At 37.0% G+C, this 13,632-nt stretch overlaps 2 protein-coding genes across 2 annotated transcripts; both read right to left on the bottom strand.

The window, feature by feature from the left end:
- Positions 1–5,072: 5,072 nt before the first annotated feature.
- Positions 5,073–6,560, bottom strand: apoc2 (apolipoprotein C2). The gene is made up of 4 exons (XM_039679323.2): positions 6,503–6,560; positions 5,988–6,050; positions 5,707–5,866; positions 5,073–5,532 (listed from the first exon to the last, which is right to left on the bottom strand). The coding sequence occupies exons 2-4, from the start codon at positions 6,034–6,036 to the stop codon at positions 5,436–5,438; spliced, it is 306 nt and encodes a 101-aa protein (XP_039535257.1). The 5' UTR covers positions 6,037–6,050; positions 6,503–6,560; the 3' UTR covers positions 5,073–5,435.
- A 4,655-nt stretch (positions 6,561–11,215) lies between these two features.
- On the bottom strand, positions 11,216–12,751 carry apoa2 (apolipoprotein A-II). The gene is made up of 4 exons (XM_039679930.2): positions 12,661–12,751; positions 12,365–12,401; positions 11,722–11,950; positions 11,216–11,637 (listed from the first exon to the last, which is right to left on the bottom strand). Exons 2-4 carry the CDS (start codon positions 12,399–12,401, stop codon positions 11,481–11,483), a joined length of 423 nt encoding a protein of 140 aa, XP_039535864.2. The 5' UTR covers positions 12,661–12,751; the 3' UTR covers positions 11,216–11,480.
- Positions 12,752–13,632: the final 881 nt, after the last annotated feature.

Here is a 13,632-nt window from a genome sequence, read left to right as displayed (position 1 = left end):
TTTTTTTTCTTACAAACGTCAATATCTATGAAAAAACCTAGTCTTAGATTTTGGTGGGCTTATATGTACACTTACCCTAATCTTAATTACGTTTACTTTAAACATTGTTTTAAATTATCTCACTCGCAAATGGATTGAAGGCTAATCTGAAATATTCAGAAAGGTAGAGTTTTATTTAGCCAATTAGGCCCAACTTTTAGCAAAAACAAAATGCCATTTCAGTGTGTGTATTATTATTATTATTAGCATAACAGACAAACGAGCATGATGCATTATCCACTTACCATCAAACATATAATTATGTTGGTAAACCTTGAGCTTGAATGCATGCTGTTATTATGAAACACAGGTGTCCTTTTAGCGTAACACTCTTGAGATCAATATGGTGGCTGTTGAAGACTCTAGATCACTCAGTCTGTATTAAAAGCCCTTCAATGAAACCATTAGAACAGAGAATCAGCACTCACTTAGCGGCCTGGGGAAACAATGGAGGAAGGAGGGGTGGCATGGAGCAAATGACCACAGAGAGTTTACGCAGCCACATAAACAGAGGTGTGTAGACTAGACAGTCTATCTATCTGCTATGCAAAAGAGGGCGACAGAATCCAGCACCATTTACACTATTGTCTGTTGCGACCGTTTAACGTGCTGAATGGCACGTGTAATTAGACACAAATGGAATCCAAATACAATGTTGTAGCTTATTTAGGGGACATGAGAAGAGAACCGATGAGGGGAGAAGGTAAAATGAGATGGAAAAAGCACTTACTGAGATACAGAAGAGATTTGCTCTACATGAAAAGTATGTTCTCTTTAGAAATATGTTGCTAATGTGCTTCAGTTTATTGTTAAAGACCAGTCACATGAGATAGATAAATGGGAGTAGAAGCATGCAGTGTGTGGGGTCTGTTGAAGGATGCCCATGGCTTGCAGGGGAATGTGTGTCCTGGTACAGTAAGAAGTCTGCTTTCCATCTCTATGTAGCTTGGAATTCGTAAAAAATAGAGTGCAATTTAATTTTATATGTGACAAATAACTAGAGTGTTTAAAAAAACAAGTGCACTGCTCTGTGTAAATGAGAAGAAATTATGTTATGCAGGTACAGTAGATTACAACAATGTAAAGAAAAAAAGGGAAATTTTGGGGGTTTATTCAAAGTATTACTAAAAAATTTTAAGAAATAAATAAAACTTAATTTATTATATTTTTAATAATACTTTAAAAAAATATATTTTTTTACTGAAACACACGAAATAAAAGGCGATAGTAAATTGCAGTGTAGTTGACTGCTGAAACAGACGCACCTATTGGAGGACAGATAAGGGGAAAGGATAGAATAGGCCAAGAGGGATCTGTTGGGATGGTTGATGGGTGGAGAAGAATAAGGTAGCGAGAGAAAGAAAACAAGAGAGATAGATGACAGTGGAGGAAAAACAGATGGTGGAATGACTCCAGTTTTGGTCGAAGTATTAATGGACACAGCTGTCACTTGTGTGTGTGTGTGTGTGTGTGTGTGTGTGTGTGTGTGCGTGTGAGAGAGAGAGAGAGAGAGAGAGAGGGAGAGAGAGGGAGAGAGAGAACACAAAGGAGATGTGTGTGAATATAACTAACACTCCTAAAATAAGAAGATTTTGAAACATTTGATTTTCATTCTCTTTTTCTCTTGATTAATTGACGAATCCATTTTCAAGTTTTCCCAAAAAGCCTCTTTCTCCATTGACTGCCTTTCAGTGGTAGCCAAATGCTCTGACTAAATATATTTTTTCAAGCAAAATATATAGTGTATTTCATTATATTATATTAGATCTTTAACAAGTGATCTTTTTAAATAATTTTAATATAAATAAACTTTTTGGTTGTTATTTACATTTATTAAATATTAAAAAATGCGGACAGAGGTAGGCTATTAGACCAGTGATTCTCAACTAAGGTGTCAGAGCCCACTATAGGGGCCTCTGCAAACATCAAATGAGACCTCAGGATGACCTAAAAGGATTTAAAAGAAGACAACAAGTTTTAAAACGAGGTAAAAGCTAAAACGGCAAATATTTCTTATTGTAATGCTCTCATCAACAGCCATTTTTTCTTTCCTTTTTTTCTTTTTCTTTGAAGAACCAGGGTTTCACAGTATTTTAAAACTAGAACAAATTTAATATGTGAACTAGACCTAAAAAAGATAATAGGAGGCCTTGGAGTCATTAAACAATTATATACATCTTCTGCCACCTAGTGCTAATAAAGGAAACAGCACAGATTTAACATGCGTTGGTCATGTAACAGTGAACTCATTAAAACCAAAGATTAATTCAATATCAAGAATCTCTCTCTCTCTCTCTCTCTCTCTCTCTCTCTCTCTCTCTCTCTCGCTCTCTCTCTCGCTCTCTCTCTCTCTCGCTCGCTCTCTCTCTCTCTCTCTCTCTCTCTGTGTGTGTGTTCCTCATGCAGCATTAATGGCTTTTATCAAAGTAAATTAGGCATGAAGAATTGAAAACCTGAGGTATCCCAGTGGATTGCACATCAATGGAAAAACAGAGAAATGTAAAACACTCGCTCAACACCTGAGAGCAGAAAATTAGCCTAGAGACACTCCTCCAGATAAAGAACCCATTAAAGAAAGGACACATTAGCATAACTTTATTGTTTGATTTTTCTGGTTATTATTTCTATATATATATATATATATATATATATATATATATATATTTCCAGGTGCTGTCTGCAAGGAGAGCACGTTTATTTATGCGATCACATAAAGCCACAGAGAATCTCAGATTCTCAGAGAAAGAGAGTGATGGAGAGATTGGTAAATACAGAGAAGGGAGGAATAGAGGAGATCTGTAAGATTCAGTTCTCACAAGGCATAACATATATAAGAAATTAGTGTAACTATATATAAGACTTAATTTGCCAAAGCACATTATGTTTATATTGACTTTAGCTTTTGCTTTTGTTAAAGTCTGTCAGACATAAACGCACACGGATGCATCATCTGTCACAGGAAACATATACATTAAAGGTGCTCTAAGCGATGTCACAAGTCCAAAAGTCAAAGCGATGTCACACATTAAAAGTTAATGTGCCATGTTGTTGTTGTTTTGTTTTGTTTTTTTTTTAATATGGAAGCCCCAGTATAATTTATTATCATAACCAGCCATTTGTAACCTGAATACATATAAATAATGAATGAATAAATAAATAACATGTCAAAGGAGATTATTAAATAGTGCAAATCAACATCATCGTCAACTTTTTCTGCCGTTCCACCATTTTTATGCGATGTGAAGGCCAGGCGATAGTTTTGCCAACAAGATGGTAAGCAACATCAGTTAATAATTGATTGTCACTGTTGCACAATATTATCAGAGTGCATTCACATTTGTTTTTCTTATCAGGCTTAGTCAATGAATTTCACATTACGTGTAAAACTCATTCGAGTCTATAAACAGTTTACAATATTATTTAAACATATTTAGGAATATTATCAACAGAATTATATCAATAACCCACTTGTATTTTTACATTATAATTGTGAATGGGGATCTGAAATCAATCAATTCTCAGTTGAAAGAATAGATGATAGTTTATTCTATTTTCGATGTGGGAGGTGATTAAACAAGGTTGTTGTTGTTCTGAATTCCTTTCAGAAAGCTTTTCGTCAGAATTCAGCTGTTGCCCTGGAGCAAAGTACACTGCCTGCATGCTGTATGGCCACGACTGACCCTTTTCTGCTACTAGATCTGATTGTGCAAACCTGAGGATTTATAAATATTTAAACCTAAAATACGTCTGTATAGACAGCATGACTATAGTGTTGTAGTGTGGGGTTAAACATGAAGAAATATTACTGTCATTACTCTTTCTCATGGTATGCCAAACTTTCTTCTTTTTTTAAACAGCTCTTGAACCAGTGATCATAATGACCACATCTGTTAATCTCCAAAAAAGGACTAAATCATTGAACTCAATCACTATATTCCAACTCTTCTAAGAACAGACTGAAATTTAAATTGTTATTCCCTGATAATCTTCTGCCTGAAACCACAACCGAGTTATGGTCAGATATGTAATTGTAGTGGTATTACATCTTTAAAAAGGTGAAACAGTTGTAATGATGCAGATATGTAGAAATGATTATTGACAAAAAAATAAAAAAATAAAATTAAAGTAGCACAATTGTATTCAACAGTCAGCATATTAGAATGGTTTCTGAAGGATCATGTGACACTGAAGACTGGAGTAATGATGCTAAAATTCAGCTTTGTCATCACAGGAAGAAATTACATTTTAAAAATAAAATGGAAAACAAAGATAATATTTCATATTTTCATTATTTATTACTGTTTAACAGTAATTTGATCAAACAAATGCAGCCTTGGTGTGGATTAAATACTTTTTAATAGTCTCAAAAACAAATATTAAAAAAACTTGCCCCAAATTTTTGAACGTTAGTGTATAGACATGCTTTCTTGTTTAATTTAATATACTGAATATCTTAAATGAAATGTGACAGAACAGTCTGGAAAGTAACCATAAGTAAATAAATAAAATTAATTCTCAGTCTTGTAATTTTCTTAAGTTAATCTAATGTTGCATGATAATTATATGTAATAGCTTATCAGTTTCAGCAATGTCTGACAGACTTATTTTGTGTAATATTTAAATCTTTGAATTATTAAACAAAGAAGATCATTTTACGCTGCTAAAATGTTATTTATTTATAAAGGTCATTATATTGAAATTCCTTAGTCAGTCATGACAAATTGTATACTTAACTGATGGAGAGACTGTTTGCATTCCGTCATAAGACCTAATGTAAATAGTTGATCCCTCTAAAAAGACTTCTGTTTGCAGATTCCATGGAAATTATTCCTGATTCTTCATGGGAGTGTGTAAACTTGCAAATTTTGTGGCACTTATGTTTCCAAATGATTGCTCATTAGAGTGTTCATATTTTTGATCTGTTTGGTATTACATACGCAAAGGCCCACAAGCAAACAAAATGGGTTGTTTTTCTAAAAATGTGGAGTTTTATTGCAACGTGTTAATGCTCATGGACACAGAACCACTAAAAGTTGATATCATACAAGGATTTATTTAATCTATACAGACTACAATGAAACAGTCGATGATTGTTTTAACCTAGACGCATGTTAGAGGTGACCAGGTAACAGTCATGCGTAGAATCTCTGATCTTCATCCAAAAACAGCATGTGGTTGAGCCTTTTACCTGATTTTACTTCACATACTTTGTGTGTCAGGGTGCTTTTGCAGTTGACAGGGCAGAGGTAACTGGTAATTGGGAAATACGAGTTCAAAAGTCATGTTTTCACTCCAGACTGTGCCGTCTTCTTGCGGGATGCATGTCATTGTGATTCCAGCGTAGTGACTGACTCAGGACCAGAAAGAGATGGAGCGGTGTTGAGGTCTGATATAACTTAAGAGCTGTCTTGAGGGTACAAAATGTGGTACACCTGGTCGTTGAAGATCCCGGCATAGGTGCTGACGGCCCGAACCGTCTCGTCATACAGGTTTCTTGATGAGGGAGGAAAGAAAATGTCAGAACAAAATGAATATTGAGTCATCATGGTCAGGGTGATGTGAACATTAAAAGCTCTTTATTGACCATGTAAATCTAAAAGTCCAGAGGAGTTGATAAAGGGGATGTTTGTGAGTACGGACTAGGGCAACATATAAAATTGGACTTACTTGGCTTTCTCTTCCAGCTTGTAGCCCTTGATGCTCTCTACATAGCTGCTGGCAGTGTCAATGCTCTTGTCGTAGTAAGACTTCAGGCTGTCCACCACAGTGGCAATGGTTCCCTTCTCCTCCTCCTCTGCCTGCCTGGGCACACGGAAGCTCTCCGCTCCTGCAGGAGGAGGGAAAGTTTGACCGATGTTTCATCGTCACTTTACAGTACACTATCAGCCACAAAGAGGACATAATACAAATCTAATTGTGTGCGTGTGTTTATGAGTGTGTGTACGTACCCAGAGCAAGGAAAGCAATGAGCACTGTGATCGCCAGAAGCTTGTTCATAATTCCAGGTAGGTCTGAGGGATTCAGTAAAGCACTAGTCAGATCATGAAAATAGGACCACAAGAGGGCAGTATTTTATCCCTTGTGACGAACTCAATGAAGTGATCAATAAGCCAAAAAGCAGATATATTCTGTTACACTATAGATTATGTCTTGTGTTGCTGAACATTACAAGGCAGTTTTAGTAGTATATAATCAATTCATTTTTATTTATTTTACTTTACTTTTTTTTTTTGTAAGAAAGCATATACCTAAAACCTTAAACATTTTTCATGCTTTTTAAAAAAATATATATCTCGTATAGTCCTCTATAAAGACTTGCGTCATGTGCATTATAGGAATTCAGAAGATTTATGGATTCATACGTGCTAAACACTCAAGCATCATAAAATCTGTCCTATCTGAACGTTTTTATAATGCCCTTTAATTAATACAAGTGTGTACAAGAAAACATGGCTGTACTCACAGTTTCTCTTCTGCTGAAAGTGTGTCAGATGGGTTAGAGGCAAACACTCTTTGGCCTATCTTATATATGTGGTTGGATATTTATTGACCTGATAACCCAAGTGCCAAAGTGCAACCATCTCAGATAAATGCTATGCGAGTATGTGTATGTGTGTTTATGTAGCTGTGCTTTTTGCTGGAGTTTGTTGTAAGATAAGAAAGACTAAAATGAGATTACTTGTTAAAAAGATATGGCTTTTCACATAAAGAGACAAACTGACTGATCACATTATACAAAAGTGCTGGCTTTGATCAACAGTCTACAAAAGCTCATACCTGAACTCTTTTATTATGACAATACGCTACGATAGCATCTTTTATATTCTGTGCCACATTCACCAGCAGACAGATTAATGCCCACAGGCTCTTGTCTTGCGTAATTGAACTTCCAACACGTTTCCAAATAAAGTCCTAAGTCTGTTTCACCATAGACACGTCAGCCTGTTCAGGCTACTTCAGGTTATTTGTGTAAAAGTGTGTTTGTATTTGGAATCAAGGTGGGATGTTTTCGAGTTTGTGAAATCAATTTCCTCCCAAATATGTTTGTATAATAGGCTATAATGCGTGGAAATGTTATGAAATTCTTAAACAACATGGAAAGATATGAAGGGGGGAGGGGGGGGGGGTATGTGTTATGTGTTATGCAAAATGGCATATTAGGAGCTTCAGTTTTGACTGACACACTATTGTTGGACACTTGGGGGCATTATTACATTAAAGAAAGGCAACGCTTCCGTTGGTCAGATCGTTCTATAGGCACCTTAACCCTTTGTAATGCATTTAAAGCTAAACTGTTGCATTCTCAAAAAAAGTAAGCTTCTAAAAACTGTAATATTTTTAACTAAACTAACATGCTTATCAAGCATCAACATTAAATTACAAATTATTTGAAATGTACAATTTTACAAGAATTACAGCAAAAGCCTTTCTCAGGCTTTCTCAGTAACTGAGTTATGGTCTGGCAAAGCTTCATAGACAAATCATTTCCAATTTCCAGACAGTTGGGTAATAAGCCATAAAAACGTAACCATACATGGTAGACTTAAAACCAGCTACTGCTGTGCTAAACGATTGTATGCTCATAAAAACGCCAAAAGTTCATGGGACACTAACCTTGTTTTAAGATAAATGCCTTTAATTCGCTATATCTTGGATAAGTACTTCATTACCCACAATCCTGAACAATCCCACAATGATGCATTTGATTGGTGGAAGTCATGTGACTGGTTAACATACAGTAGAGCTAGTTCATTGGTCGCAAGTCAGAGGCGCCCACGCAATTGGATGTGAAGTTGCTGCAGCACAGCCTATGAGCGAGCCAGATGTTGAATGTGTTAGCTGTGCAGCTGCAAATGCGTTTTACATATAAGATCTAAAACTCTTTAGATACGGATTTTCCAAAACGTCAATGGGAGAAATGAATGGGAAATTTACTTCTGGCACCAAAGCTCTCTTGGACTGTGGACGGGACTGTGATGCTCTATGCCTCTGGGAGCAATTGGATAGACCTAAAACCAGTCAGAGCGATGAAGGAGATTCTCGTCTGTTATAGAACAACTTAGTTTGAATAAACAAGCAGACACTGATTAGCTACTTGCTCAACGTTTATTTAAAATGAACAGCAAGACAACTAGAAATGATTTTTTTTTCATTAAATAAATCACACACCGTGAACAAAACCTTAACAAAAAAAAAAACGTTGCAATTTAGACACGCAAATTTAGATGATGTGGAACCAGACGATAGGCTTAAATGTTTCCCAGCTTGACTGTTAGAAAGCAGACGATTGCTGTACCAACCCCGTAAGACCTTCGTTCATCTTCGGAACAAAAAATAAAGATATTTTTGATTGAATCTGAGAGCTAGATCAGTCCTACATAGACTGCCTAAGGGACTGGCTCTTGACGGCCCACAAAGTCATTAAAGAAAAGGTTTAAATATTCCATGTGCCTACAGCGGCTCAATTATAAGTTTATCAAGCGACGAGACTACTTTTTGTGCGAAAAAAACATAAATAACGACTTAATTCGACTATTCTATTACTTCCTTATGTGCGCATGCGCGAGAACTGAGACGAGGACGTTCTTTTCCTTCGACTACTTTTTGTCACCGGCTGCTCCGTTTAGGAGTATTACCGCCACCTACCGTATAAAATGATGATCCATATATAAGGCGCTCCGGATTATAAGGAACACTGTCGTTTTTTTGAGAAGATTAAAGGCTTTTAAGTGCACCTTGTAGTGCGGAAAATACGCTAATTGAAAAGCGTATGTACAGCGTGCATCTTCCTCTGCTTGTAAACAGAAAGTTTTGCGCTTCCAAAAACTGGGCGGTAAAACTCCTAAGCGGTGAGCAGCCGGTAACAAGTCGAAGGAGAACGTCCTCGTCTCAGTTCTCGCGCATGCGCACATAAGGAAGTAATAGAATAGTCGAATTAAGTCGTTATTTATGTTTTTTTCCGCACAAAAAGTAGTCTCGTCGCTTGATAAACTTATAATTGAGCCGCTGTAGGCACATGGAATATTTAAACCTTTTCTTTAATGACTTTATGGGCCGTCAAGAGCCAGTCCCTTAGGCATTCTATGTAGGACTAATCCAGCTCTCAGATTCAATCAAAAATATCTTTATTTGTGTTTCGAAGATGAACGAAGGTCTTACGGGGTTGGTACAGCATGGGGGTGAGTAATTAATGACTTAATTTTCATTTTTGGGTGAACTAACCCTTTAAGTTCACTTATCTGTTCTAAAAATCCGTTCAAAACTGTGATGACGTCACACAATAGCAGAATGCTAGCGTGTTCCAGCCAACAATGGCCTAACCTGTAATCAAAAGGACATAAGTACTCGTTCATTCGACTTTTGGCCTATAATCTATATTGAACTTGCGGAATCAACAATAAAATCTATGTTGATTTAACGACAAGCAGGTGAAAGAGACACATTTAGCCGTTTAGCCCCATAGTCTCCCATTCATTCTGCACTTGCCCGCGATCACCTCCAGTGGAATTCTAATGGAACTGCAACCAAGATGATACACAACGGGGCTAATAGGAAGTGCCAAGGCTCTCCGTTAGACAGGCTCTGGTTGTATTAAGGATTGAGGAAGTGGCATGTCTCCATATAAATAGAAGCATCTCCAGCAGTAGCAGCCTCTGAAGCACCACTAACTCCGCCTCTGTTTCTCGGAGCTCATCTGCAATACGTCACATTTCCTGTCAGAAGTCAAATAGACGTTTAGAGGATGTCTTTAAGATATAATGATTTAGAATGTATGTTAAACTGACATCTTGAAGATGTCTATCAGATGTTGGTAAACAGCAGATACTTTCCAGATTAAGTGAACAGACATCTTGCAGACGTATGTGTGCAATCTGGGATGGAGAGGCAGGGTTTATGACCTATACTTGGACCGGTCACTGGGATACGATCGAGACGTTTTGGCTTCACTTTTGAGGGCTTGTGCGGCACGTTTGTGTTGTGCTCTCGTCATTGTGTAAAGCCCGCCCCATCGTTTCTGATTGGTGCCACAATTCCGATGGATTAGAAATGGGGTTGAATGAGCTCTTTGCCTGACTAATTTGCAGAGCAAATCTAAATTTGCCGGAAGTTGTCTGTTTTTTTTCCCAGGCTAGCAAAAGCCAGTGTAATGCAAGAAAACTACACGTTATTATTCTAACGGATCAAAACAAAACAGCATCATTATTACTCTGAATTGTTTTCAAGCAAAATATATAATTTTTACTTGCATAAATTTTAAGATGTAAAAAGACATTTTCATCTATAGGTGGCAGCAGAGCTGTTTCAAATTTAGATTATTTGATCTATGAAAATCTGATCTACTGACATTAATTTAAGTTGTCAATTTATTATTTACAATTTAAGTCCGGAATTTTGAGTGTCTGTGCGCAAAACCCTGACTCTCTGCTAGTAGGAGGAACCCTTTCTATAGCCCCTTTTTGCAGAAGCGTCAGCACTTCCTGCTCCGTGCCTGCTCGGGGACCACCACCGTGGGGAGGACCCCTAGAAATCTGGGTGGACGAGAACCGAACTGAATTCTGTAACCCTTTTCTATCACATGCAGGATCCACTGAGAAATTTCTGGCAGTAGTGTCCACGCTGCCATGAACTCTACTGAGGGAACCAGTCTCTCGAGACTGGCCTCTTGTATTTGGTTAAACGGACGCTTCGGCGCCCTGAAGCGGCAAACCAACATTTTGCAGATTCTGCTTTTTGAGCATGACTGTATTATTATTATTATTAGTTGACACTAAAATTCTATAATCCAAAAGCTAAAAGTGAAAATTGAATGAAAATATATATTTCTCATTGATGGACAGAATGTGTCGAGTAACAGTAGCTGCTTTTTAGCCTATTATTTGATTCCCTTTCTGTCGAATAACACATTTATCGTTAACACAAGTCATTTTGTGTTTTTTTTCGCTTTCCAAAGACATTGAAATATGATTTAGTTGAAATATGACAATTATGCCATGAGGCTAACGTTATTCTAGAGTCTAATTATGTTCATGTCAGAGCAGGACTGTGGACCTTATCAGTGGTCATAACATAAGTGTTCAATACATGTGTGAAAATTGACATTTCAGGTGTTTAAATAAATACATCATGTTTACATTAATACTTGTGTTCTACACATTAATCACATCCGAAACCAGGGTTTGCATTTTCCAGAGGTTTTTTTTTTATTTCGAATAAGTCTTGTTTCTTTATGAGGCACACAAAATCACTTGACCGAATGTTATTTTTTCTCTGCACTTAACAGAACAGTTTCAAATACACAGATACAGTATATACATGCAAATAAACTGTACTGACATGCTGACTGAGCTGGACAAGCAGTTTCAGATTTGGATCTATTATTGAAGCAATGAAATTGCATGTTTGCTTAGTTGAAGTAGTCAGTGTTTGATGAGCAGTGGACTCTATTCTTGAGGCAGGACGGTATCCAGCACTGGCTTGATGCTGGTGATCGCTTTGTCCAGGGTTTCGCCAACGTAGGGCCGAAGGTAATGGCCATAAGCACCGAGAAGAGACAAGCGAGCTTTGTCCACCACAGGCTCCATCTCACTGGCCAGACCGCTATAAGAAGCACACATGGATTTACTCACAGTTTCCTCACATGATGCTGTAAGAGCCATATGACTAGTTTGAGGCAGCCCTCACCTGATAATTTTGATGGCACTTTCCATTCTTGGGCTTTTCTTAAGTTCATCATAAATCTCCTGGGCTCTTCCTCCTGTTGGTGAGCCCTCTAGCGCTGGCTGAGCTGAGCTTTTGACCTTTTCCCAAGCAGTGACAATCCTCTTAAAGAAAACTGCCTTCAGTCCCTCATATTTCTCAACTAACTCCTTGTCAGGCTCGGGCCATTGCTGTGCCCAGACACACACCGACACTACGAGAGGAAGAAAAGACCTTGAGAATGATATAAGACCACTGTGTCCACCTAAAAACAACATGCTTACCCACATTCACTAAATAATTTCTAGTTGTTATGTGTGAAAAAGAGTGTGTACCCGAGAAAGGTCTGCACAATTATGTGCACTTGGTAAACTGCTTTTCATCGTAACATGTCTGCATGCCACCTACAGCTAAAATGTCAGTCATTCATTTATACAATACTAAATGCAAATTAGACTTGTGACTTATTTCTTGTTTGAATTAAATCTGCCTAAAACTTCCATTAGGGTAATAATTTTGATGAGCAAATCGAAATTAACAGGCTAAACTTCTGTTCTAAAACGTCTTTCTTTTGTCCAGTTGTACACCGGTTAACAAAGCAATACAATTTTTAAGAAATAGTTTTTACCTTGGAGTGCAAGGATGAGAGCAAATGTCAGCTTCATCTGGGAGAGGAGACAGACATTTAGACATGAATATATGTGAGTATCATCAGTTTTCTCTTAAAGTTGAACTCTTACGAACAAAAAAATCAAATGAATAAACAGTCATGAAAATATGTTTATAATGCAATATGCCTTGTTTTCTATTTGCGGAAAAAAAGAGATGCATTTCAATTCTTTTTAAAATAGTGAGGTATTGTAAGTAGTTTAGCCCAATGTTAATGCATGAATGCAAAAGCAACATACTGAAGACTCACTTTACCTTGTGCTAGTGAGATTCCTGTAGAGAGAAATAAAGGACTGGAGTCAACTGCACCAGCTGAGTTTGCAGTTATATTGTCTGCCGTCCATCCCTATATCTGCCTGACCGCTTGACCAAACAAACGTCATCACACACACACACACACACACACACACACACTCAATAACTTACAATCAATCACACACTCATGCTGCATGTATACACACCCACGCGGGTGGACTTACTGTTCCCACAGGGCAAACATGTCCACCATGGTTTGTCCACTCAAAGTCCACAGTTCCCTGTATGTGTATTAATAAGACATGAGACTGTACTTATGAAACCCCTAATTAAAGACGTTTATGTGCTCTGAGTGTTGAAAGATGCACTAGGGATAAATGTATACACTTAGCAGGTACTTTTTATACAAAGCAGCTTCAAAGCAAAGCAATGCAAAAAGAAAAGAAAGAAAAGCAAAGCTTTATATACTTTTTTTATATTAACAATATCCTTTCTTTTCTACCCATTATTAGAGTGATGTTAGATGTTAGCCAAACCTATAGAGAAATATTTCAGCTCAATTCAAATTTATGTGCCTTTCATAATACTGTTATTATACTTTTGGGAGACCTAAAATATTTCATTGGTTTTCCATTGACCCCCTTTGCGACCTCTTATTTATTAAAGCCATTGATGTGAGTGTTTAAAGATAAGAATAGATGTGTACACTTAACAGGCACTTTGATACAAAGCAGCTTCAAAAGAAAAGCAATGTAAAAAGAAAAGAAAGAAAAGCAAAGCTATATTTATATATAGTGTATATATGAAGAGTTCAGATGCAAAAGCCTCTAAGTGCCATTTGAAATTTTTTTCTAAAATGATCATTTTTATCAAGCTTGTATATTTAAGTTCAGTAATTTCACTTAAATGACAATTAATAGGTAATCTTCATTGCCATTTAAGTGAAATTACTGAGCTTAAATATACAAGCTT

Source organism: Pimephales promelas, chromosome 12 (genome assembly GCF_988280905.1).
Source record: "Pimephales promelas chromosome 12, fPimPro1.hap1.1, whole genome shotgun sequence".
Classification (NCBI taxonomy): domain Eukaryota; kingdom Metazoa; phylum Chordata; class Actinopteri; order Cypriniformes; family Leuciscidae; genus Pimephales; species Pimephales promelas.
This window is presented reverse-complemented; position numbering and strand designations above follow the sequence as displayed.

Excerpts from the sequence above, each read along its gene's own strand:
- apoc2 (XM_039679323.2), bottom strand. The coding sequence starts at position 6,036 with ATGAACAAGCTTCTGGCGATCACAGTGCTCATTGCTTTCCTTGCTCTG. Across the intron at positions 5,867-5,987 it reads CATTGCTTTCCTTGCTCTGG|GAGCGGAGAGCTTCCGTGTG; the intron begins GTACGTACACAC and ends CTCCTCCTGCAG. Across the intron at positions 5,533-5,706 it reads AAGCTGGAAGAGAAAGCCAA|AAACCTGTATGACGAGACGG; the intron begins GTAAGTCCAATT and ends TCCCTCATCAAG.
- apoa2 (XM_039679930.2), bottom strand. The coding sequence starts at position 12,401 with ATGAAGCTGACATTTGCTCTCATCCTTGCACTCCAAG. Across the intron at positions 11,951-12,364 it reads TCTCATCCTTGCACTCCAAG|TGTCGGTGTGTGTCTGGGCA; the intron begins GTAAAAACTATT and ends TTCCTCTCGTAG. Across the intron at positions 11,638-11,721 it reads AGTGCCATCAAAATTATCAG|CGGTCTGGCCAGTGAGATGG; the intron begins GTGAGGGCTGCC and ends TGCTTCTTATAG.